Source organism: Anolis sagrei, chromosome X (genome assembly GCF_037176765.1).
Source record: "Anolis sagrei isolate rAnoSag1 chromosome X, rAnoSag1.mat, whole genome shotgun sequence".
Taxonomy (NCBI): Eukaryota; Metazoa; Chordata; class Lepidosauria; order Squamata; family Dactyloidae; genus Anolis; species Anolis sagrei.
The window spans coordinates 15,353,273-15,379,731 of record NC_090034.1 but is presented as its reverse complement, the minus strand read 5'-3'; the positions used below and the strand labels follow the sequence as shown (position 1 = coordinate 15,379,731).

The following is a 26,459-nucleotide window of genomic DNA, read 5'->3' as shown; positions in this document are numbered from 1 at the left end:
CTAAGTCCACATTCAGATAATGTGGGATTTTCCGTCTTGATATTCTGGGATATAGATCTGTGTGAAAGGGCCCCCAGAGTGTGGCGGAAGCTCCTTCTTTGGAGGCTTTTAAACAGGCTGGATGACCATCTGTCAGGAGTGCTTTGAATGTGATTTTCCTGTTTCTTTGCAGAGGATTGGACTGGATGGCCCCACAAGTTCTCTTCCAGCTCTATTATATTATATATTATCATAAACATAATCTCCTTTCCAGCTGAAATATCTTATATTTTTGTAAACACATCTTTTTAAATAGTTTGCAGCCAGCCTTCCATTTTCACAGATGTTCCCCCTGGAAATGCATTTTATAGGCTTCATCTCCACTGACCATTTAATCGCATTCAAAGCCAGCTTCAAACTGCATCGACTAGAAAACAACTGTTCGCCAAAGCATGCAAAAAAAGCTCATCATGCGCCTAATTTCTCTGTAGTTTGTGTCCATCCCTTAATTGGTTTTGCCATACAACGTGGTTTACATCTGTGCACATTGATCTATATTATTCTGCCTATTCTGGAGTATCCCTCAATTTTGCTTATCCTACTATGTCTCTAAAGTGTGTTCCTGTGTGCATTCGTTCCTTGCGTTGTTAGAGCACTGTGATTCAGGATAGAGGGCCCTTCCACACAGACATGTAACCCAGAATATCAAAGCAGAAAATCCCACAATATCTGCTTTGATCTGAGTTATCTGAGTCTACACTGCCATATATTCCAGTTCAAAGCAGATAATGTGGGCTTTTATTCAGCTATGTGGAAGGGGCATCTGTGGTCACTGTAGATGCAACCAGAGAGAAGGGAGATTAAAATTTATTTTGCTCTTTCACTGCTCTCCCAGTTATCTGTTTTGAACTGGATTAACTGAGTCCACACTGCCATATAATCCAGACTCTCTTTCTGCCTCACTTTCCTCCCCTACCTAACATTGTAACAAATTCCCCCAATAAAGTATCAATTAATTGTAACTTTTTCCTCTCTATAGTGTTACTTTGTGTCCTTCAATGCTTCCAACTATTGTCTGCATTAACTTTCTCTCTCTCTGGCTGCAGACAGCTGCCAGCCTGCCCAGAATGTGATTCTTGCACCCCGGGGAGGCCAAAACTGCATTCCTCTGAACCCATCGGGCCCCCGTATCCGTGGGTTAACGGATCACTCAAAAATTGGTGCCATTCTTCTCCTAGGCTAATTCTAGGCTAATTCTAAAACTAATGGCTATCTCCACCCTTTTTGCACCCCAAAACTCAACATGGAGCCCAGCTGGCTCCCTGCTGCCATAACATCACTGCCACCATCTAATTGATGCCCAAAGATCCCCAGATCCCATCTCATCAAGGACCAAAATGGCCTGTCGGTTTCCCGAGGGTCCCAAGGGGTGATGGCGGCAGGTTCACCATACGTCCCTAAATGGGTGATAACAAACAACGCAATAGATACATCAAAAAAGGCACCCAAACCAAAACATTAAGTGGATTTGGGACCCTGTATGATGCTCCGGTGAGTAATCTAGCTGCCGCCCACTGGACTAATTGAAGTTTCCGAACAGTCTTCAAAGGCAAACCCACGTAGAGTGCGTTGCAGTAATCTACTCAGGACATTGTAATCTTTACAATGTCAGTGTAGAGTTTAAACCGCATGTTCCGTCTCCCAGGAGACTGGGTTTATTGCCTTTTTTGGTTGTTTGATTCGGCTGCCTTTGCCCTTTCTGTTAGAAGCTTCTGCAGCTTTGCAAGTCCTGGAGTTGCAGCCAAAGGCGGGAAAAAGGGGAACCAGCCTGCAAACTCTTTGCAGTGATTGGCCTAGGGGGCAGCTCTTAGAGGCCGCCCTTTTTCCTGGGGAGAGTTTTCCTTCTTGGAGTCTCCCTACCCTGTTCAGTTCCATAGAAGCCTTTTGGATGTGCTGAGGGCCAAATAGGGCAGCCCAGAGAAAACCACCGCAAAAACTACCAACTACCTACTACTGAGAATTGAGATAGCATAGTTAGATAAGCTAAATTAACAACTATTGAGCTATTGAGAATTAAGATAAGTACAATTGAGAACTATTGAATGGAGGGGTATTTAGTTAAGTATAGTGAGATAAGTTTAATTGACTATTGAGAGAACAATTGTATTGAGTATTGAGAACAACTGTTGAAATAAATATCCCCCTTTTTGATGTTTAGACCTCGCAGTGGACTCCATTTTTTATTATCTCAATTTTCTCCAGAAAGCCCCAGCGGTTCGCCCAGACATAGGAACAGCACATCTTAGTTTGGGTGTAACGGCACACCACATGATATGAGTCCACACTGACCACATAATGCAGTTTCAAAGGCATACTATGGCAAAACAGACGGGGCCTTTGTTCTGAGGGAAGACAATTAGGGCCCTTCTTCCACACAGCCATATAACTCAGAATATCAAAGCAGAAAATCCCACAATATCTGCTTTGAACTGGGTTGTCTTGAGTCCACACTGCCACATATTCCAGTTCAAAACAAATAATATGGGATTTTATTCAGCTTTTATTAAGTGGAAGGGGCAGCATGTGCTTCCCTCAACGGCCTGTGGGGGCGCCATTGGCCCTGTTTTCCCTCCAACGAAGAACCTGTGCCTCGTCTGCGCCTGCGCGGTCTGCTTCACCTTCCCTCAGTGGGACCTGCAGGGCCTCAGAGGAGACGTTGGTCGCCATGTGGCGGGGGAAAGGGGGCCAGAGGCGGCCCCCGGGAGCCGAAAAGGCCTCGCCACCCCCAGCTTTGGAGTTCCCCGACGACCAGGCCGCGGGCCCGCAGTTCGACGGTGCGTTTGGGTCAAATAAAGGGGCGGGGCAACCATATTGGAAATGCTTTGGTTTTACAAGGCCATAACCAGCTCTGTTGGGAATGGCCTTCGCAGTTAGTTCGGGTGACGATGCCAAACACTAGGCCTCCAGGTGCTGGGGACTTCAACTCCCAGAAGCCTCAGCTGCTTTGCCCAAGAGCAAGGATTCTGGGAATTGAAGTTCAAAACACCTGGAAGGCCTGTGTTTGGAAAACAGAAGTTAGAAAATAAATGGATGCAGTGTGAAAGTGCCAAAGTGTTTAAGTGCTTCTGGCAATTTTCTGTTGGAAATCGCAACCTTCCAAGCCTCCACTAACTGTTTATAAATGTGTATAATATTTATCTGTTATTTGTGAAGACATCTGCCCTTGCGCTATGCTACTCTGCTGCTGAGTATGCATGCCCAGTGTGGAAACACATCTCACCACACTAAAACAGTAGATGTGGCTCTTAATGAGACATGCCGCATTATCACAGGGTGTCTGCGCCCCACACCACTGGAGAAATTACACTGCTTAGCCGGTATTGCACCACCTGACATCCGCCGGGAATTAGCAGCCAATAGTGAAAGGACCAAGGCAGAGACATCTCCAGCTCATCCCCTGTTTGGGTATCAGCCAGCACGTCAACGACTTAAATCAAGACATAGTTTTCTTAGATCTACAGAGACACTCGCTGGAACACCCCAGCAAGCAAGAGTCCAAAAGTGGCAGGCCCAAACCCAGCACCTCAATCCATGGGTGATACCAGATGAGAGACTCCCCCCTGGGCACACAGAAGACTGGGCAGCGCTGAACAGACTGCGCTCTGGCACCACGAGGTGCAGAGCCAATCTTAAGAAATGGGGCTACAGGGTGGAATCCTCGGCATGCGAGTGTGGAGAAGAACAAACCACTGACCACCTACTGCAATGCAACCTGAGCCCTGCCACATGAACAATGGAGGACCTTCTTGCGGCAACACCAGAGGCACTCCCAAGTGGCCAGATACTGGTCAAAGGACATTTAACCAACTACCAAGTTTGCAAAATCTGTTTTTTAAAAAAATCTGTTTGTTTGTTTTGTTCTGTTAGAATTGTAACACAATGGTATGGTTGCTGATGACACGATAAATAAATAAATCTGTTATTTTATCTGTTGTTTTATATATATTGTTATGATGTTTTTTCCTGTTATTTTTTGTCTAATTGTATTGTATTATTTTTGGGCTTGGCCTTATATTAGCCACCTCGAGTCCCCTTTGGGGAGATAGGGGCGGGTTATAAATAAAGATTATTATTATTATTGACACAAAAGCACAGTATGTCACAGCAAACGAGATCTATATGCTGGATTTCGTATCACAAAATCACAAGTCGGTCTAGGACTGTGTGATGTATTTTAGAATGATGCATGCAGATCCAAGTAAGGTGGCCTTTTACAGTTGACAGATCGTGATTTTGCCGATGTTTATTGTTTCCAAATGCCAGCTAAGATCTTTTGGCACAGCACCCAGTGCGCCGATGACCACTGGGACCACCTGTACTGGTTTATACCAGAGCCTTGTTGTTGTTGTTGTTGTTGTTGTTGTGGTTTATACCAGAGCCTTGTTGTTGTTGTTTTTAACCTATATTATATGTACATTTTGGTTTGCCAGTTTGACTACCTCTTTGGTGCAGGAGGGGCTTCAGACACAGGGCTCCATTTTTGTCATACAATAGGCTTTTAGACCTCAATGGAGATGGATTCAGTTTGTCTCTTTTCAACTTCAGTGAGTGCAGTTATACAGTTTGGACTACATCTATATGTTTAAAGACATTAGACTATGGAATAGCATAGACCACACCTGGAATATTGTGTCCAATTCCAGGCATCACAATTGAAGAGAGATGTTGACAAGCTGGAATGTGTCAGAGGAGGGCGACTAAAATGATCAAGGGTCTGCAGAACAAGCCCTATGAGGAGTGGCTTAAAGAGCTGGGCATGTTTAGCCTGAAGAAGAGAAGGTTGAGAGGAGACATGATAGCCATGTTCAGGGTGAGGGAGCATAACTTCCTTTTCTCAAAACTTAATAAAACCCATTGTATGAATCAGAATTTTTTTATTTTTTTATAATGTAGGTACATACCTAAAGTTTTGTTTTATGTAGTTTTGAAGATCAAATTAGGTAGGTGATGTCCCCCATTCTCCATACACTGAGTAAACTGATTTCTGACGTTTGTCATGACTCTTTCCAGCATAGCAGGCATTATGTTGGCAATTTCTTCCTGGATGTTGGTCTTCAAATCTTGAAGGATCCTTGGACGGATCACATAAACACAGGATTTTAAAAAAAACCCCATAGAAAATAATCACAAGGGGCCAAATCTGGAGAGTGGGCTGGCCACTCCAAATCCGCTCGAAAAGTAGGCCTCAACGGCAAAAGCACGTTCCTCACTGTTCCAATGCATGATGGCGACTGAACTGTGTCAGGACAAAACTTTATACTCCCGCCTCTCAAACGAGACCACTAGCGCTCCGCTACGTCTTCAACCGACTGAATGGCGCGCATTTAAAAAAAGGAAGTTATGCTGCCTCACCCTGTAGTTTGGACTGTATCTATATGCTTAAAGACATTGGACTATGGATTAGCATGCTGAATATATACAAGAACTTTGTTAATAAACCTGAGATGTTATTTTTAAAGAAGACTTTAGAGGGCTAACAGGTTGAAGCTTAATCCAGACAAGATAGAGGGGTATTGGGTGGCAACCTGTGCTGGATGGGGTTGCACTCTCCCTGAAGGTGCAGGTCCGTAGCTTGGGGTTCCTCCTGGACTCAACGCTGTCGCCTGATGCTCAGGTGTCGGCGGTGGCCAGGAGGGCCTTTGCACAACTTAAATTTGTGCGCCATCTGTGACCATACCTTTTGAAGTCTGACTTGGCCAGGGTGGTCCACGCCTTGGTTAAATCCAGACTGGACTGTTGCAATGCGCTCTACGTGGGGCTGACCTTGAAGACGGCCCGTAAGTTTCAACTGGTACAATGGGCAGCAGCCAGGCTCCTTACTGGAGCAAACTATAGGGAAGCATACAATGCCCCTACTAAAACAGCTTCATTGGCTGGTGGTAAGTTGCCAAGCCAGATTCAAGGTGCAGGTCATGTTCTATAAAGCCCTAAACGGTTCGGAAGGGTAGCATTAGGACATGTGATGGTCAGATATATTAGTCATTTGAATATTTTTTTGAGTTTTCACAGGTTCTGATAAGTTGTTTATGCTGCTCCATGCTGCTAGTCAAGCTAGATTATTTAACAGTCTCAGTGTTTGGAATGGAGGGATTTATATAACCAAACAGTTATGTAGTTGCATCAGTTTTCTTTACCTTCAGACAGAGGAGCATGGGAATGTTTAATCATTTCTTCCATTCTGGTTTATGGCTTTCTTTCCAGGGCTTTGGGGTACTGTATTGTTGCATCAGTTTATTTTTTTTAAATTAGACTTGGGTTGGAATCACGGGACTCTTCAGCTGTTGGACAAGAATTTCCAGTATTCCATGCCAAATAAATGTTGGAAGGAACACTGGAGATTGCTTTTTGATAATTGGAAGGTCACATAATTCTCATCCCCCTTGCATTACATGGAAGCCAATTATATTATTTTTAATTCTAATGCTGTGCCCATTTAAAATGAGGTGATACATTATACAAAAATAAAGCAAAAAAGAAACAGAACAATAGACAGGGATAGCAGCTAACTGATCCCTGATGGTGAGGCTTCCAGTCATATTATACAGTACTTTCCTCATAGAAGGTTGCTTGAAATTTACAAACTTGCACTTTAAAGAAAAAAAAATAGAATGTCCAGTGCTGCAGATTTGGAGTGGAGAGTGCCTTTCTCTTACAGTTTCCTACTGAATATTTATGCTGGATGCAGAGGGATGAATGGATTCCTGTATTAACTTTTCTTTAAACCACTTAATTACTTCCAAAGTAATTAAGGAATGGATTCCTGTATTAACTTTTCTTTAAACCACTTAATTACTTCCAAAGAGTTATTTGTCATCTTCAGCTAGGCTGATGCTTAAATAGGAGCTGCTCTTGAATACTGTTGTTACATGTTGGAGGCAGAAGTCTGCTATGTACTGCACTTAAAAAGTGGAATCTGTAACTAAAATGTTAGTGTGTGGAGGGCCAGTTAGGGAACCAGTTGACCACTCAACCGTGCTCTATTTGAGGACACTCCATTCCCCTATACAAACAGTTATTTCTATGCCCACAGAATATCTTGTTGGATCTCAATCTCTTCATAATATAGGTTCTAAATGGTTTAAAAAAAAGATTTATGTGAACATAGGTATTTCCTCAAGCAACTGTCTGGAAGTTATGTCTGCTCGTGTCAGCACTAATATTCTGTAGGGGAGAATAAATATTGGGACACCGTTGCTTTAATTTCACAGTGTTTCTGTCTGTTCAATTTGATTATTTTCTGGTTCAATTTTTGCCCATTCATTTTCAGATTCTGATTGGCCTACAGAGCTTCGAGGTTTAAATGGTTCTCAAAAGATAATGAACATCACATCATCATTTGCCAACCAGCTACTGCTTGTTTCTCTACTAGAACATCTTTGTCACATCTACGCACAAGATCCTACGCGCTCTAGACGCCTGTTTCAATGTTAGTAAGAGCTTTACATGTGCTTCTTAGTACAGAGATGCTTATCAGTGTCTGCAGTATAAGACTGAAGACAGGCACTGGTATCCTTGTATTTTATTATACTCTTTATTAAGTAAGAATATTTAGGTGCAATCTTAGGCATCGTTTCAAAGGAGTAACATCATTGAATGCAGTGGGTTTACTTCCAAGTTGACATGATCCAGACTGCACCTGGAAGTCACTATACTTTTCTGTGTACTTAACTTTGTCTGGGTTTAACCATATTGTGGAAATAGCTTATTTTCTAGGAATTCTGTCCTTGGATATAGCTATTGTTTGAAGTTCATTTTCAGTTGTTAGATACTGGTGATAAACAGATCCAGGATGTACACGTTGGCTGTCTTGAAATAATGCTAGATTATTTTTATCAACCCAAACAAAAGAACGCTGCCACAGGAACACATAAGGCAAAATGTGGTGTTAACATTCAGTGGTAGTTTTTGCTATGTGTGTGATCCCCAGCATCCTATGCTTGTTAACATGTAGAAGCATCACTCTCAGATGATTTAATGTTCCATATGCACATTGCCATGTTTTACTTTATAATGGCTTGTGTTGATACTTGAATGTTAATATTAATGGCAATAACAGCGCTAACATTTATTGGCTTCTTTATTACAACCTATTATCCTCACATATGCCCTGAATATCCATTTTCAAGGGAGATAAATTATCTGGAACCTTAATGGGGAAGAATTTGTTTTGGCAAGAAAGGAATCCAGTTTAACTGCTTTAGCATACATTGCAGCCATGTTTGCGATATTTCCCCCAAAGTTTAACTGTTGCATTCCAAATACTGGTACGTTTTTTTTTAATCTATCATATGTATGTCTTTCAAGGAAGACTGATAAAGAACTATATTACTTTACTGAATAAAGAGGTTAGCCTTGGGTTGCTTGCCCAAGCCATGATAATCTTGTTTATATTAATTGCCTACATAAGCTTATTGATAAATTGCTTTTTCTACTTCAAGTGGTACTGCCATAAAATTCCTTAAAAAAACATTAATACTATTAAATGTCATTAAATTCCTTTTAAAAAACACAGAAAAGATGCCCCAAAACTTTTTATACTGTCATCCCCATGTTTGCAAATTGTTCAATTATGTCCCTAGAACCTTCTGATTTTGAAGGAAATCCTCGTTAGTCTAAAAGAGGCTTAACCCCCTCCCCCAGTATCCTAAAATACCAATAATCAGTTGTATCCTTTAGATTTCTTCGTATATAGTTGCCCAATTTTTGGCAAGCATGTGTTTGTGGGAAGAAGGGTTGGGTGTGTGTGAGACAAAAATGATGGATGCAGAGTGCATGTACCACTCTCAAGATTAGGCAGTGCATCTTCTTGTCCCTGATGTGTATACAACTGGTTTTCCTCTAAAGCACTTTACATTTCTTTAGGTCTGCTCATATGCCCTTCCACACACACCAGTATCACGTTCTGTTCATGTCCCAGCATTATTTCCAATTTTAACCTAACATTTGGCCTCCCACTGTTTTTAACTATATGTTGTTTTATTGATAATGTTGTTTCTTATTGTCTATGTGTTTTAATTGCTTGTATTGTTGTTATTATTGCTTGTATTGTTGTGTTTGGGCTCAGCCTCATGTAAGTTGCACTGAGTCCCTTGGGGAGATGGTAGTGGGGTACAAATAAAGTATTATTATTATTATTATTATTATTATTATTTTCCACATTCAGGGATTTGGTGTGCAAAACCCCCATGAAAGTGAGGAAACCACACATTTCTTACTACACCCCCAAACACACATTTAACATTTTAAAAAGGACAGTACAGTACTACCGTTTCAGAGTGTCGAAACAGCAGGTTTCATCAGTTCTTCCTCCATATGGGGAATTGCTTTGGACCCCGTGTTCACATACATCCTCCTTGCAAAAGTGCAAGACCAGGCTGCTAGAAAAAACGTAAAGCCCCCCTCTGCATGTCTCATGATGGGAAGCGTATCCTGGGCAGCATTCAGGCAATGTTCTTCTTTGCTTCCCCTTCTACTTAGTTCTCTACCTCCTCAGTCCTAGGGTAATTGTTCTCCGTGGGTTTCCAAGGAGCTAGAGCTCCTGGTTGGGGATCTTGGAGCTTCAAAAAGCAAATCAGCAGTCTCCTTTCTCCCTGAAGACCCATCCAGAGCATTCGTCCTATATCAGCAGTTGAAGGGAAAAGGAAGAGACAAGGGAGTGCATTGTCAGAAAGAATCCTGGAATCTCCTTTTAGTTTTAGCCAAGCGGAAATGGCTGCAAGTCCTTCCCAGCAGCCTGGTCTTACACCTTCCCTTTTCCCCAGCCCAGCAGGTCAGCATAGTGAAGGGAAAAAAACCACACACACACACACACACACACACAAAGTCCAACAGTTAAATAAAACACATACATTTTTAAAACTTTGGTGTATTAATAGCAACCTCTGGAGTTCCCAAAGGCAATATATAATCTATTAACACTTGTTTTGATAGCCAGCAATACTTTGTGTCAATATCAAGCCAGTCCAATTTCCAATTATCTATTATGTAGCATCCGTTGTTGAAACTATTGATTCTTTTGATGGCTGGTCTCCGTTTTGGGAATATATTAGCAGATGTCAGACCTCATTGTGACAAGCATTTAGAAAACCCTTACAGACTTTCTTTAGTTCTCCCACCCTTCTGCTATTACTCACTAGATTTTAATATTTTGAGGTTGAATTAATGAATTATTATTATTGCCTGTGTATTACAAGGTGTTTAATACCTTTTTTAATGTATGAGAGTTTCACCCTTAAAGATAGCCTTCACATAAAATAATAGCAATTTCTGAAGCATCAGGACATAAAAATAATTGCGCTTTTAAGAGTCTCAGTGTTGCCTAAAAGTTTTTTTCCTTCCTCTCTAAAGTATTTTTGTTTTGATCTTGTTTCTACAGTACTGTGTAAGACATTTACTCAAATGCGCTTGCTATCTGATTTTGCTGTATGTGAAGAATTTAGTAGTCTGAGACTGCAGCATAATAGGGCCATTGCCGCATTAATGAAAGCAGCGAACAAACAAATACTAAATGAGGTAAGCTTACCTGTCTTACTTTTTTCTGTACTTTTCAGTATTAGTAAAAATGGAATAGAATTTCAGACCTTTCTAGGTTTGCTTTAATATACAACCCATAAGATTTCAGGTCTTTTCAGATTTGCTTTAATATACAAGCTACAGGATGCTGGAGATGTGATAATTTTGTTGTATTAGTATTCCTCCTCTGTGTTCTGACACTTTGATTTTATGGTACTGGAATGCCGCTTTCATGGGAGGAGAATATGTTGCAGTTCATTTGGACACCATATTCCGTGATGAATTGTTCCAGCTACAGCTTTGAACTGAAAGTGCGTTTTTAATTTTTGAACACAGAAGGGGTAAACCATAGTTCAGCACAGCTGTCTTACTTTCCTTCTCCTTTTTCTCATAGCTCCATCTCATAAATTCATTCCCATCCCTGTGGTTCAATAATCTCTGGAGATAGAACAATGGCTGTTACCATAATCCGTCAGTTGAGAAACACGCCAGGATGAGAAGTAACAGCTAATACAAATGGTGACTGACAAATGTACATCGAACTAGAGTTCTTGTTGTTGGGGTAATGATAGGATCATAAATACTATTTTTAAAAACCTAATAGCAAGCAACAGGCACATACATTTTGTTAATTGCTTATATCAGACGCCTGTTACAGGTTGCCAACGTGGATTATGCAGAAGTTATGGGGTTTCTTGTTGTAATTTAATCCTGTAAGTGTCCCAGGGGGCAACAAAATCTTTTACAATACTGATATTTTAAAAGCTTATATCTGTCTGGTCATCTTATCATGAATATAAAAAATTAGTTTTTCTGTCAAGGGAATTGTGGTGAAGTGTGAATTTTAACCTGCAGTCATGTATAATTATAGGTAGGTGTTTAAAGGGGTAAGTATTTAAAGTAGCATATCTAGGGGGATGGTAGCCAGCTCAGCTCACTCTGAGATGGGTTGCCATGGAAAAAGGGGAGGACCCAACTGCCACTTGGCAAGAGCAGGCATTTTAAATAGGCGGTCTGTGGTCAGAGAACCGCAGGGAAAGCTGGTTCTACTATGTTGAGAATCAGGAAGGTTTAGGCTTTTAGCCTGTGTGGTTTAGATAGGTCAAGTTGACTTATTTAGATTAGTAGTTAGGGTTTGAGCAAAAAGGGGAAGAGAACCCCAGTAAGAATCTTTACTGTAACAGAAATAACAGAGGGAAGGAATAGGCTAGTATCTGGAGTGATCTGTTAAGGAAAGAAACACATTTTGAAGGAAATAAGTTTAAAACCTCTCTAGTAAAAAGAACAGTGTTCTTAAGAGTTGTTTTGTGAAAGATTATAAATGTAACCACTGAAGGAATGTACCTCTAGAAGTTAAGAAACATTGAAACCATTAAGCTTCTATACTTCAATACACTTATTACAGTTTCTCTTAAATCCAAGTCTCTGTTTCATATACTTTCGAGTCAAGCCGCGCAACACATCAAAGGAAGATAAACATATTACAGGCTAGTGGCTGTTAGTAATTTTGTAGATTCATTACAAGTTGTAGGAGACCCTGACAAATCAGTAATGTCCCTTCAACTGGTGGCATCGTTACAGGAATGTTCTAAATTCTCATAATCTATGTGTTCACTGAAAAATTATTTAAAGATTTCAATTAAAAAGCAATTTAAAGTCTTGCTGTGAGACACAAAAATGCAATTAGTTTCTTGTGTTGTAATGTGGAGTATATTGTGACACAAATGTGATTTATAGGGACAGAAGCCTGATTTTGGGATTAGGTTCATAACTTTGCTGATCACTTGGAAAGTTTTTCTTTAGAAATCTAATTTGGGGGCAGCCCCATCACTTGTAGAGGAGATTGTTGAGAGCAATGCTGTCTCTTGCATAGTGGGAGCCAAGGTTACCTCTGCTGAACCTGGATTAACTATAGTAACAGAACAAATTTGAGCAATGCTATTTGTAAAGTAGAGCGCCGCTGCACAGTTTGTATTCTTCTCTGTTCCTCTTGTGGGCCAAGATGTAAGAGATCAATCAAAGCTATTACACTGAATGGCCTTTAACAAGTTCAGTAGTGGTAAAGAACTTTTAAAAAATCCCTACAGTTATAAAATAGGCCTTTAAGTAGGCTGTGGCCTGTTCTGTGTTGGATTATTAATATTGCTGCCAACATTGTTCTTGTCTCAATTGATTAATTGCTGCTAATTTCCCAAAGAACAAGATTGCTTCAGTTCTTGAGAGGAGAAGCTCAGGAGCGAGCAGATCCATTATCCTGTCATTTCACCATTCCAGAGAATTGCCTGCTAAGGCAAAAGGAAAGTCCCCAAGAGCCACCAAGGAAACTTTCTGAGTCTTATCCATTTTGGGGGGTGGACTGTCTTAATAGGTCCTCCACCTTTGCAGAGGCCTTGGCTCCCAGAAAGTTTTGATGTCATCAGATAGTGTTCATGATAATGGAACAATAGAACATTCGTCCACTCCCAAATCCCCATCACTTTACCGGGCACGGAAAACAAGATCCAGAGAGTAGCCAGACATGCTTTTGTCTTCTCCCACAGAAGGGAGGAAGTCCTGAGCCGTTACTGCTACGAGAGAACCAATATAGGTGTTGAAATCCCCCAGAACCAAAACTGAAGAGCACTCCAACATTAACCCTGAGATTACCCTGGCAAGCTCAGGACAGAAACAACAGAATGGACAGTACACTGACAGAAACCTTATTCTGTCCTGGCTGCCACTCCCACATTCACACCCTTAAACCCTGAAGGCTGAGATTGGGAGGGAATCATGATAGGATTCCGGGGGACCCTGAGCCTTGGTTGCTGCACAAGTTATTATGGCTGGCAAGGCTGCTGTATTCAATCATGTCTCTGTCATATGAGCCTGATCTACAGGCTCACCCAGAATCAAATCCAGAATAGTAATTGATTTCCTGTTCACACACTGGTTTTGAGCAGCATAATTTTCAACCCAAGAAGAGTGTTACCATTGCTAGTTTGATTATTGAAACCAGAAGACAGGTTGGAATCAACAGTACTCTCCCAAGATAACATGACTGGCTCCTGCCCTGCTGTGTTTTTTGCCGCTGAGATACCTGCTCCATGAATCCCATCATTTCTTCCTCTTGTTTGACTTTAAATTAAACAAGACTTATAGAAATACAGTTAGATTTCCCTGATCATGCTTTGGTGAGAGAGCTATAAAGATTATCCATTTGAATATTATTGGTCTTATCTGGACAGATATTAATGTGCTCAGTAGGAGTTCACAGATGTGTTTATAAATTGAGCGAAATTGTATAGGTTTAGAGAAAACAAAATCGGCATTCCAGCTTGCTCCTTCACTTCACAGAATGGACTGGAGGAGTGGAGAATAGACAGAGGATATATGGTTGGAAGAGTGAATATTGGGACATTCTAGATTTTATGTAAATATAAACAAAAATGAACAAAGTTTAAGGCTGACATTTCTTTGATTTCAGTTTCATTTTAATTTTGCTAGAAGTAGCTGTTTTTTGCTAGAAGTAGCTGTTTTTAAACATACTGCATATGTTACTACATTCATATATATTATTTAGCCATTTGTTTTATGAAATGTTTGCTTTTTGTTATGTTTTGCAGGAGTTTGGTAATGGTAATCCATGTACAAACAGGTAAGAGATCAAAGAACTATAACCAAGATTTAAATTATAAACTTTAAAAGGATATAAAGAGAAAACTATGACAACTGTATGTGTTGTTCAGTCTTTTTATTCATAAATGGGATCTGTTGAACTCAGCAAGGCTTATTTCTGGTGCACATGTTGAAGATAATTATCAGCTTCTCTGTTTCACAGTTATAAAATGTAAATTAGTATTAGGCTTGGAACAAAAAGTAATTTAATGTTAGGTACCAAGCTGTAGAAATGTCAGGGCATCCCAAGATAATACTGAAAGCGTCATTTTTTGTTTTAAACGTAGCAGAGTTGCCTGTGGTGTTCTGAATTCAGGGAACTATATTTTCTTTCAACTATGTATTGAGAATAAACCAGGATTCAAAACCATGCTTTTTTTTGGTCATGTTCTTAGTGAGTTTGTTTTGACAAGGATAGTGATATCTCATGAGGGTGAAGACGCTGACTAATTCTGCAGAACTTCCTGAGTTTTGTATAGATAGTCCATATATGTAGATGTTTGGAATTTACTATTATTTCAATGTAGAGACTTGTAGTGGTGCTGTTTAGCAGACAAGTCAGTGTGTATCTTACATAAAAACGTGTCTCTAACATCTAGTAATGTTATACCTGTGTCTGTGATTTGTCTGTACTGAACAATGTAAAGGTATTTTAAAAAAAGGGTCTTTTTTCAGGACTTTAAATTTTTGAATTTGTCTATTTTTAAAGTAGGGAAAGTATTCTTTTTGAAGCACAGACTTCTCGCTACATTAATGAATTCGATGAGATTTCAAGACTTGGAAAAGGAGGATATGGAACAGTATACAAGGTATTTTGATGCTCTGTCAGCAACTTATTAAGAACTATTTACATTAAAATGAACAACAAGTAGGATTACAATCCTGTACCTTATCATTTTCCCTCTGTGTTTTGGCTGGATTTCATATTGGAGACAGTTTGGGATAAAGAGTATAAATAGACTTAATTCCATACAGAATAAACTAATTCCAAACCAATCACTAAATTAATTGAGAAGTATTGTTCATAAAACAGGGATGAAATCAGCTTGCTTGGGACAAGTTTTGGATATTACACTTGTTTAGCAACTATCCCAGTTTGCAGCTGTGATAATAATCTGAGTTTTCAGTGGGTGAGTTAAAAGCAGAAGGTGAAGCCAAAAGACTTCTCTTGGTGATGAACCTGCCTGTAAGTTTGCCTTATGTTTTCTTCCACCTTTATGCCACCTTTCTTTGTATTAGTGCCCAGGGAATCATTTTGTAGTATTATGAGTGGACAAAAGTGATATAGAGTGGAGGTGCATATGGAACATCATTTAGCTAATTTTTATTTAAATTTGATGTTAATTGGCATGCGGGCAATCTATTTTCAGGTCCGAAACAAGCTTGATGGTCAATTCTATGCAATTAAAAAGATTCTTATTAAGAAGGCCACCAAAAGAGACTGCATGAAGGTATGTATGCATGCCTCAACCATTCACATCCTCTGAATCAAAAGAAGTCTTTTTTTGTTACATGAACGGAACCTGCCTTATTCTATATTGGATTATTTATCCATCTACCCTAGAGGTTCCTACTATAACCTTGCCAAATCTTCCACCTGATATTTAGCCTGGAGACATCAAGAATTGACTCTGGGGTCAGCAGCATGGAAAGCAAGTCCTTTGACTTGTGCTTTGACTCTTTACCACAAGAATTATACTTTTATTGGTTTAAAAGTGGGGTACCTCTTCTTTTATTTCGATACCAGTTTCTGAACTGTTAGAAATATGTTAGATGCTGGGTAGTCCAGTGCATTCAGTATGTTATGTTTGGTCTTTTTTAAGGTATTACGGGAAGTGAAAGTGTTGGCTGGGCTACAGCACCCAAACATTGTAGGTTACCACACTGCTTGGATGGAGCATGTTCAACCAACATGCATGAAAGGTGAGTATAGCATTATCAACGCTATGGCTTCTGTGTGTCACTTGCACCCTTCCATGCAGGAGTTAATATGCAGTGCATCCCAAGTTGCATCTACACTGCAGAATCACTTTAACTGCCATGACTGAATAATACACTTCATTTATATTCTGCCCTATCTCTCTGAAGGGACTCGGGGGCGGCTACCTTAATTTTTTTTAGGGAAGATAACATTAATTTTTGAAGTTTAATGTATTAGTATTTTAATTTCCTATACATTTTTAAAAGTTGATTAATAATAATAATAATAATCATCATCATCATCATCATCATCTTTTGAGGTTGGAGAAATGAATGTAGGGGTATGTTGTAAAGTAAAATGTAATGTTTCTCATTCAATTATAGGTGAACCAAACCTAAATCTGCCATCACTCAAAGTGTGTTCTGAGCAAGGAAGTTCTGTGTATGTATTCCATATATGTTATCAAATTGCTCTTTAGAATGTCTAAAAATATCAGAGAATTGGTATTAATATTACAATTGGAATTGTTTTTTAGACTGAAGAACAAAGTCTTTTATCTTTGTTTTTAATTAGGAGATTGAAGAAGATAAGTATTTCACGATGCCCGATTAATAGCAAATATTTCCATAAATAGTATTAACAAAAAAGTAGAGGCTGTTTATTTTGTCTGTCAAAATCTATGAATTGAAACCTTCCAGTGAAAGTTGAGCGTAGAGTCACCATGGGAGAGCTAGAGATTACTAGACAGAACATATTAATTAAATCTGAAAAAGCTAAACCCACAAGTGTGGAGGGTCTTCCTATTCGTCTCAATTCTTTCTCCAAATAGTGAGGATTCTGTGAGCTCAGTTGAATTACACTTTAGTGAAAGGGTTTAGGGGAGTTGAAGACTTTTTTTTCTTTTTAAGGTCTTCTGCAACTGTTTGAGGATCACCCTCATATTTTTTGCAGAGATCCATGCTGTGATCAGGATATGGAAGACAGCAGTTCCATTGTCTTTGCCGACCTCAACCCTGAAGATTCTGTTGATGGAAATTCTGAAAGAAACGCTGTACACAAATTGCACAAAAACAGCTGCTCAAATGACAGTTCTGGTGTTTTAAAATACAATGAAACCCCTGCATCAGTTGTGCCCCACCGTGATCAGGATCGACACAACATGAGCACAAATGATTCTTACAGTGATGAACAATCATCCCAGAAAGGGGTTTCTTTGCTGCAGCAGTGTGAGGTAAATACAGAACGTAAGCAGATTTGTTTCCAAACAGCCTGGGGCGGGACCTGCTTAGCCCCCAAGATTGGGTAGCATCTGGTGATTTAGGTCTTTGGTCAAAACTGACAGTTCTGCTAACCCATTCTGGTTTTAAAATGCCAAGCATCTGCCACCCAGAAACAGTGTTAAATAAAATTTGCCCCGAATTGGGTTTGATGTGTCATTGCTTCTGCTTGATAAGATGGCATCTGTGGTGGGATATTATAGAGCCCCAGAGTTGCCTGAAATTTGTGGGGCAGCTGCCAGGGCTACAGAACATGCCTTGTACCATGCCTTAAATGCTTATCTATTAACTGTGCCAGGATTTTTAGGTGGTTCCCTCTGGTAACCTTCTATGGCACTAAAAAGCTTTTGTCCAGTTCTCCACATTAAGAGATTTTGTGCATTGGGGAGTGATGCAGGAGGCATAGGATTTTGGAAGGCACAGAGACCATATTGGATACAGCCCTAGGTGGATATACATGTAGCACATTGAGAGAACCTTTATTAATCCTTCCTTTTCAGATGGAGTATCATCTGATGCTTCACATACAGATGCAGCTGTGTGAAATATCATTGTGGGACTGGATTGCCGACCGAAATCAAAGCTGTTTCAAAGCAGAGGGTGCTTCCAGTAAGCTTTAAACCTTTTTTTTTTAAAATAGATTGCCATGATTTTGAAATGTTATTTTCCTCTTCTGATGGTAGAATTTGTATCTAAATGATCATTATTTTCCAGGGCAGAAAGAAGTGCCATTTTTATGGGATCTACTTTGCTTGCAGTAGAACCCTGAAACTCATGTGCAAAACATGCCAATTTAGTTACGGAATTTTGAACTTGAGTATCTGTTTTGAATATTGGAACTAAACAGAGGTATATTCATAAAAAGAAACATTCTTGGCTACCTAAATTTAACTTCATCCATACAATGTAGGATGGACGGTTAGAGAGTCATCTGTTTTAACAACTGTGAGTCTGAACTCCTTGCAGATCTACTGTGAATCACCCAGAGATCAACCTGTATATCTTGAGTTGCCTGTCTGACTGATGTGACCATTGAATATTTTCTGCATTTGCTGCTGCACAGCGATCTAAAACTCTTGAGATTCTTTCCTGTCTATCACTAAATTAATAAAAAGATCGCTGGGTAATGACGCTTTCTAAATCGAAAGTCTATTATGAGATTAATGGATCAAAACACTTTGAATAATTCAAGAAGTCTATATTTGTATATATGAAAGGAAGTCTTTCTAAAGAAGAGGGGAGTGTGCTTATCCATAAGTTGAAGTTCGTTTTTGTTCGAGCAGGTGTCATATTTGAGGCATTTCCTGAAGCAAAAGGGAATGCCTCCAAAAACATGATATTTCCTACCTGCAGTTATGCAAGTATTTACCTCCCAAATTTGTTTGACCATTTAAACATAATTTTCTGTTCAAATAGATAGCTCTTTGAATAACTGGAAAAAATTAATTAGACTTAGTGCAACAAATCCTCAAGGCCTCCTGCTTTCACAGAAAAATCTAATGGGGATTGCTCATACATCTTGACTGCAGAGGTTTTAAGTGGCTGTTTGAGATGGAACAGAAAAGCTGTTGGTAAAATGTGTCTGGATGCAGATGGCAGGAAAATATTGGAATGAACTTCCTGACAGTAAGAGTTGCTCAACAGTGGAATATGCTGCCTGGGAATCCACTAGTGTCTTTTTCTCTGGAGATTTTTAAGCAGAGGCTGGATGGCCATCTGTCAGGAGGGCTTTCATTGTTTTTTTAAATGGCAGAATGGGGTTGGACTGGATGGCCGCTGTAGTCTCTTCCAGCTCTATGATTCTAACATGATTTATATGGTCCCGTTCCCTAAATAAAAATGAAAGAAATAAGATTGACACATTGTAATGAATTATTCAAACTTAATTTCTTCGATTCTTTAACTCTTTCAATAGGTCCTGCCTATATTATTCACTGGAGTTGGAGTATTGCCTTATATACCTCATTTCTTTGTTTTTTATTTCCATTTCATCTGCTTCTTTATTTCACTCTTATTCACATTTCATAGAATTAGTTTCTGTTTTAAGTCTTGTTTTGACTGGAAACATGAACTTGACCAATCTAGACTGACGTTTTCTTGAAAGGCTCACCTGTCATATCTTATTAAACAGGGATAGAATATGTTTGTTAACATAGACAGATGCTCTGTATTGTTTTTGCATATTGAAAAACAATAACTACTTCCATTTTAAAGGTCCATATCACCACGTTGACAATCAAGGGACATTAAAAATCTTCCAAGAGCTACTTGAAGGAGTGTATTATATCCACAGTATGGAAATCATGCACCGGGACATTAAAGTAAGTTAAAATACACTTTTCATATAGAAGACTGAGGCTCTTTTACTTTCTTTGTAAAGAGAAATCAGTTCCTACATTCTACAGTGAATTAAAAATAAGATGCTAGTTGAATTATATAAAATAAAGATTAAATATACTGGCTTAGATCCAGGAAAAGTATAGAATAGTAAAGGTAAAACTTTCATCTGACATTAAATCTAGTCGTGTCCAACTCTGGGTTGTGGTGCTCATCTCCATTTCTAAGCCAAAGAGCCGATGTTGTCCATAGATGCCACCAAGGTCATGTGGCCAGCATGACTGCATGGAGCGCCATTACCTTCCCGCCAGAGTGGTACCTGTTGATCTACTAACATTTAGAATACTTTTGTATAGAATATTCTTGTTCAATCCTTTCTAATTGCAACCCTGTCGCTGCTTTTACAGTTACAGGTTTGTCCATATCTTTATTTCATTTTTTTCTCAAGAAATTACTCCAAACTTCACATAAGCTCTGTTATATCTTATTGTTATTATAATAATAAAGTGCAACTTTATTATTGCTTTCCTCAGTCTTTTGATGCTTGCTTGAAGCTCTGTTATATCTTATTGTTATTATAGTTATTGTCACCACCTGTACCTTCATAGTAAAGACAAAACTTGTCTTTTTCATGGAAATGTACCTGTATGTATCTCTAAACACAGTAGTCTTGTTGTAGACTACTTCACCATTTTATGTAAATAAACACTACTGAAATATTCAAGAGAATTAGGACTCATTGAGAAAGTGCAGGCAATTCTACATTCATTTATTTAGCTAGCATAGTGGAGCTCCATTTCTGGTCTTCTCATTTAATGATGTTCCAAAATGCGTGTTGGGCCTCAAGTAAATTAATCATTTCATTTTTGAAGCATATGAATATTCTTGACGAATATATATGGAGTTCCACAACTGGGCTGGAATCATCCCTTTTAGCCAGCATTTCATGGTTCCTCTATATACTTTCCTGACATTGAATTTGCAGATGTCCTGCAAGGACCAGACTTGCGCAGCCATATCCCTGAGCAGGTCATGCAGTAGCTCACAGCTGGGATTGTACAGCGCTTTGGGGAGATGGCCCTTGGAGTTCATTAATTTCAAAGGATAGGTTAGGCGTAGTAGCTCCCTCAGCACATTTAGCTTCCTTAAATTGCTTGGTTTTTCAAGGAACAGAAACAGTGGAGACTCCTCTTCTGGGGTTAAAGAGTTCACATCCGCCCCATAATTGAACAAAAGCTTAATGATATCTTCTCTGCCATTTCGACAAGCTTTGTGAATAGCTTCTTGTCCTTTCCAGTCTTTCATGTGTATGTTTGCTCCATTAAACAACAGCAACTCAACACACTTGCTACCTGCCGCTAAGATGATCCCGGCTTTGCAAGAGGAAGACCGGACTGCTAAATGGAGTGCTGTTTCTCTTGTGGCAGGGGTTGTGAGGTTTACGTTGGCTCCGCAGCGGAGTAAAAGTGTCATCGCCTCTAGGTTGAGCACTTCGGACGCCAGATGGAGAGCAGTTCGTCCTGCCATATCTCTGTCATTTATTTGTGCCCCACGCTTTAGCAAACCTGGTATGATGTGAGGATATCCAGTGACGATTGCTAAATGAAGAGGATGGTAGTCAGGGGGAGGGAACAGAGGCCTCGTCTTGTTGAAGTCTTCCTTTAGTTTGAGGTGAAGTGCAACTTTATTATTGCTTTCCTCAGTTCTTTGATGTTTGCTTGAAGAACATCCCGTTGTCTCTCGACTGTGTGGATAGTGATAGAAGTAGATGGTGACATATGTGCAGTTTCTATTTCTCCTGCGCTACAATGTGTTAGCATCCCTGAATGACACTAGGTTGGGGATATTTGATCTAGAAGACAGCCTTCTCACCTTATCATTGGGGAAAGCCTGTCAGGCAGGCCTCTTTAATCTGGTGTTTTGGATTTAAGTTCCCAGAATACCTGACCATTGAACAAGTTGGCTAGGGCTTCTGGGAGCTGGAAGCCAAAGCACGTGAAAGGGCCACAGGTTTAAGAGGCCTGCGGTAAAATATCAATCCAGTACTATTGACAATACCTTCCTCTTATGTGCCTTTAAGCGTTACCCCTTTAGTAAACAGGAGTAGTTTTCTTTCATGGAATTGCCCAGTGTTACTCTATTAATCCAGGTGTTTGGGACTTCAGCTCCCAGAAGTCTAAACTACTTTGGCCAATGGTCAGGGATTCTGGGAGCTAAATCCCAAACACCTGGATGACTAAAGATTGGGAACTTCTGTTGTTAACATTTTCTACTAGACAATTATATTATACCCTTTGGGGTGTATGTTATAGGAGTGCAAGATATGCCAAATACATTTTAAATCTGTTCCAGGCACAGCACAAAATACTGGGCGAATGAAGCCGCAATCCTGGGTTTGAGGGCCTTGGGATTTTTTTTTGTCTTTCACCCGATCTGAATTCCAGTGCCTTTTATAGTTTTGATTAAACACTACCTCATTTCAGGATCTTCATTCTGTGTATTTTGTTTCATCCATCTTCCACGTGGTTTCTTTGTCAGCTTTGATTGTGCCATTCATCCCAGAGAGGAAAGAAATTAAAATAATAATGAAAAACAAGTTTAGGTTTGCAAGTTCTTGCTCAATGGTTTTTCTTACATGTTTGCAGGACTGTGATAATCTTATTGGGTTAGTTTCCTGAGCTGAAACCCTTGAATTGTAGTTCTTTGTGAAGTTGAAATAAAATGTGACTCAATTCAAAGCCTTTATAGTTCTGTGGACATAGAAATATGTTGGTTGAAAAATGGTTTTCAAAAGCTTATATTTTAGATGTATTCTGATTATTTTTATATATTTAGAATCTAGAGCTTGAGACATAGGAGTTTAAAATCTGGCTGGGTCTTTTGGAAGGACCAGGGTTTGGGAGGAGAGGATTGAGTGGAAAAGGAGTGGGTCAAGATGGAAAGGCTGCCAGTTTAAAATCTAGCAGATACTGTTGGAGGGCCAGGTGATTGTGAAGAGGAAGTGGCAGCTACAAACCTGTGAATAATCAAATCACAAAAAAAGAAGTCTACCAATGATATGGGGGGACAGCTATAGTAACCTGAAAGAGCAGCAGAATTAAAATTGGAAACATGAGATACTTTCAGTTCTGATTTGTCCTTAATTTTGTCTATTTCTAGATCTGGGGTTGTTCACATCAACTGATGGGACAAATATTTGGCAAAAACTGACCACTTGGATTTGATGTTTTTATCAAAATATAGTTGACATTTTTGATATACAGAGGGATGCGTTCACAAGAATTTAGTATGATTTAGCAAAATTAACTCTCTCTACAACTAGTTGTGGTACTTTGATGCTGGTCATTTAGAAGTAGACCCTGAAACTAATAAGCTGATAGGCTGAATTTTGAAACGTGACATTAGTCATTATGGCTTTTGTTATTTCTGTCTGGTACCTTGTTGTTCTGCCTGAAGGAGCCTCCAGTCAGATTGCCCATCTTAGGAGAGAAAATGCCTCACTGTGAATCCTTTGTCTGAGGAAAATGAAGTCCAGAATTCTGGGCTTGGACCGGCAGTTATTTGTGATGATGCAGTGTCTAGTTCTAGAACCAATGAAAGTAATAATAGGGAATGTGTAACTTTCAAGATGTTTGGCTATTACTTTTCATCTTGTACCATCAGCGATGCTATCTAGGGCTAATGGGAGTTGTAGTCCAGCTTCTGTACGGTTATACATTTTCTACCCTGAATTGGATGATTGAGTGGTTCTCCTGCCTTGGCAGGGATGACACCTTATTTGGACCTAGGAAATACCTGTGTAGAAAAGTCTTTTTTACATAATTTCCTGATTTGTAGTTTAGTTTTGCTGGAGCCCCCGGTGGCACAGTGGGTTAAAGCGCTGAGCTGCTGAGCTTGTTGACCGAAAGGTCACAGGTTCGATTTTGGGGAGCGGAGTGAGCTTCTGCCAACCTAGCAGTTCGAAAACATGCAAATTTGAGTAGATCAATAGGTACCGCTCTGGCAGGAAGGTAACGGTGCTCCGTGCAGTCATGCCGGCCACATGACCTTGGAGGTGTCTATGAACAACACTGGCTCTTTGGCTTAGAAATGGAGATGAGCACCACACCCCAGACTGGACTTAATGTCAGGGGACAACCTTTACCTTTTACCTTTGCTTTTTGCAGCCAACATGCTTTTGCAGATAGGTGGAAATGCCTTCATGAGACTGGAAAATGCTTGCATTTCTTGTTGTAAAAAATTGCCAAAATTCTCTGAAACAACTAATCCAGAGCTCCTGCTTTTACAGCCCAGAAATATTTTTCTACAAGGATCTGACTACCATGTGAAAATAGGTGACTTTGGGCTGGCCTGTAGAGACATTATACAAGAAGATCCAATAAGTGCAAAGAAGAGAACGGGTAATTTCAAAGATTTGGTTTGAATTGGAAATGGGTGTTTCAGATGATACTGCTTCAGGTTACTTTTCTTAATGTAAACCTGAAATTGTACCTTTGTTGTTTGTTTGCACAGAACTAATGCATACATCTGGAGTTGGCACTTGCTTGTATGCTTCACCCGAACAACTAGAAGGTTCTCACTATGACGTTAAGGTAGAATAACCTAAATCTAGTTATCATTTCTTAAAATGATCTCAATTGCAGTTCAATAGAGTCTTGTTTATCCAAAATAAACGGGCTGGCAGAACGTTGGAAAAGTGAAAATGGTGGATAATGATGGATAATAAGGTGGGATTAAGGAAACGCCTATTAAACGTCAAATTACGTTATGATTTTACAAATTAAGCACCAAAAGATTATGTTTTACAACAAATTGACAGAAAAAGCAGTTCAGTACACTGTAGTGTTATGTAATAATTGCTGTGTTTACAAATTTAGCCCCAAAATATCACAGTGTATTGAAAAGTTGCAATATCCGGGCAGGAGGCAGACTGCATTGGATAAAACAGAATGTTGGATGAGCGAAGGTTGGATAAGCAAGACTCTACTGTACTTCTGTTATGTTGAAAGCATAACTATTATCTTTCAGCATACATGTTCAAAAGGCTGGTCAAAGTAAATGTTGGAAAGGGGAGACAAAAGTGTAGTGCAGCCATTTGGGTAATTACATGCCAATTAGGAACTCCCTCCCAGAGAAGGAACAAGTGTCTCCTTCCTTATTTGCCAATACAGTGACAATGTCAGCTTTGTATAGTATCCATTCATATATGTAATCCCAAATAATTATAGTTAAAACACTATATTCACAAATGATTTCAAAATTTAGCAGAGCCCATATTTTTCATTATATTATCATTAAACTGAAGCTATTTTCAGTACTTAATATGGTGTGAACAACCTTTACTTTAGTTTTAGACATTATTTTATGATAATACTGAACTCCTCTCTTTTCTGCCTCTAGTCAGATATGTACAGCTTGGGTGTCATCCTGTTTGAGCTTTTCCAGCCATTTGGAACTGAAATGGAGAGAACTAAAGTTTTGATGGACTTAAGGAATAGCAACATTCCCCTCTCTTTTAGCAGTAAATGGCCAGTACAGACCAAATACATTAAGCTGCTAACCAGCCTCAAATCTTCAAACAGACCAACTGCTGCTCAACTTCTTGAAAGCGAACTATTCCATAACACAGCAAATGTATGTTTTTAGTTATTTTTGCATCAATAAGTTGAGAGTACATTCTTGTATGCAAATTAAATCTTCTTAGCAGTTGTCAATATACTTATGTTTGTTTAATTTACAGTCTTGTAGAAAGTGCTATCAGACACAGCATTGGTATCTGATACTGTATAAAACTGACTACTTCATGACCTTGTTTCTAATAACTAACCAGAATTTCTTGTAACAGTATACCATCTGGCATTTTATATACAGTTAAGAATAGTTGGAGGGATCTGCAGCTGTCATGGAGTCTAGAACTAGAGAAGCCTGTACATCAGGCAGTCAGTTGCACATATCAGATTTTGGGGGGGGGGGGGGGGGATGTCAGTTTAAATAGTGACATAAAAACACATCCTTGCATGATTTTACAAAAGGAAAATAGCCTTTCTCCTATGTGATACTGGATTGTGGACATGTTGGTAGTAGAGCTTTAATTTCTTTCTTCACTATCAGTTCTTTGATATCACACATTCATCTTAATTTAGCTTAACTCCGAATTGAGGAAGCTACGGGAAGGAAAAGATCAAAACAGCATAATGGAATTAGAGACTAATTTTCTTTGTATTGGTGTGAACTTTGACTTTTGTCAATAACTACTAGTAGTTACCATAGTACTAGCATTTGACAAAAATGCCTTTGGGGACATTAAGTTAATTTAACTGAAAACACCTGCCATGGGTACATAATTAGACTTATATAAAACAATCCTGGCATGCTGACTTTTATGGAGAAAGTGTCTGCTATTAAGATATGGCGCTCTTCAGGATATAAAATATAATCATTGTATTCTTCATCTTTAGGTTATTTGCAGTCTGCAACAGAAAGTAATACAGCAAGAAGAAGAAATCAGGTTGCTTAAAGAAAGAGTCCAGCTATTGCTGCAAGAGAAAGAGGAAAGACACAGAAGTCAGGAACTCGGCTCTCCTGTTTAAGCCAGATAATTATATTTATATGGTGCTTTGAAAGATGTTCTAATTTTTTTATATAAAAACTCTCACACAATTTTGTGCATCTGTCTGTCATTTGTCTGGGTCACAAAAAAGATAGAAGTCGTATTTTGC

The 26,459-nt window shown here is 39.3% G+C and overlaps 2 protein-coding genes across 2 annotated transcripts; one reads left to right on the top strand and one right to left on the bottom strand.

The window, feature by feature from the left end:
- The first annotated feature begins 2,560 nt into the window (after positions 1-2,560).
- On the top strand, positions 2,561-26,400 carry LOC137094793 (eukaryotic translation initiation factor 2-alpha kinase 1-like). Its single transcript, XM_067460549.1, is given in 17 exon segments — positions 2,561-2,608; positions 2,610-2,688; positions 2,691-2,813; positions 7,307-7,465; positions 10,415-10,551; positions 14,154-14,185; positions 14,915-15,014; positions 15,576-15,656; positions 16,029-16,128; positions 16,510-16,567; positions 17,078-17,357; positions 17,904-18,012; positions 19,618-19,724; positions 24,029-24,140; positions 24,253-24,332; positions 25,141-25,374; positions 26,199-26,400. Coding segments are annotated over 17 exon segments (1,971 nt in total). The 3' UTR covers positions 26,331-26,400.
- On the bottom strand, positions 20,509-21,620 carry LOC137097928 (ankyrin repeat domain-containing protein 61-like). Its single transcript, XM_067473393.1, has 2 exons — positions 21,613-21,620; positions 20,509-21,484 (listed from the first exon to the last, which is right to left on the bottom strand). Exons 1-2 carry the CDS (start codon positions 21,618-21,620, stop codon positions 20,596-20,598), a joined length of 897 nt encoding a protein of 298 aa, XP_067329494.1. The 3' UTR covers positions 20,509-20,595.
- Positions 26,401-26,459: the final 59 nt, after the last annotated feature.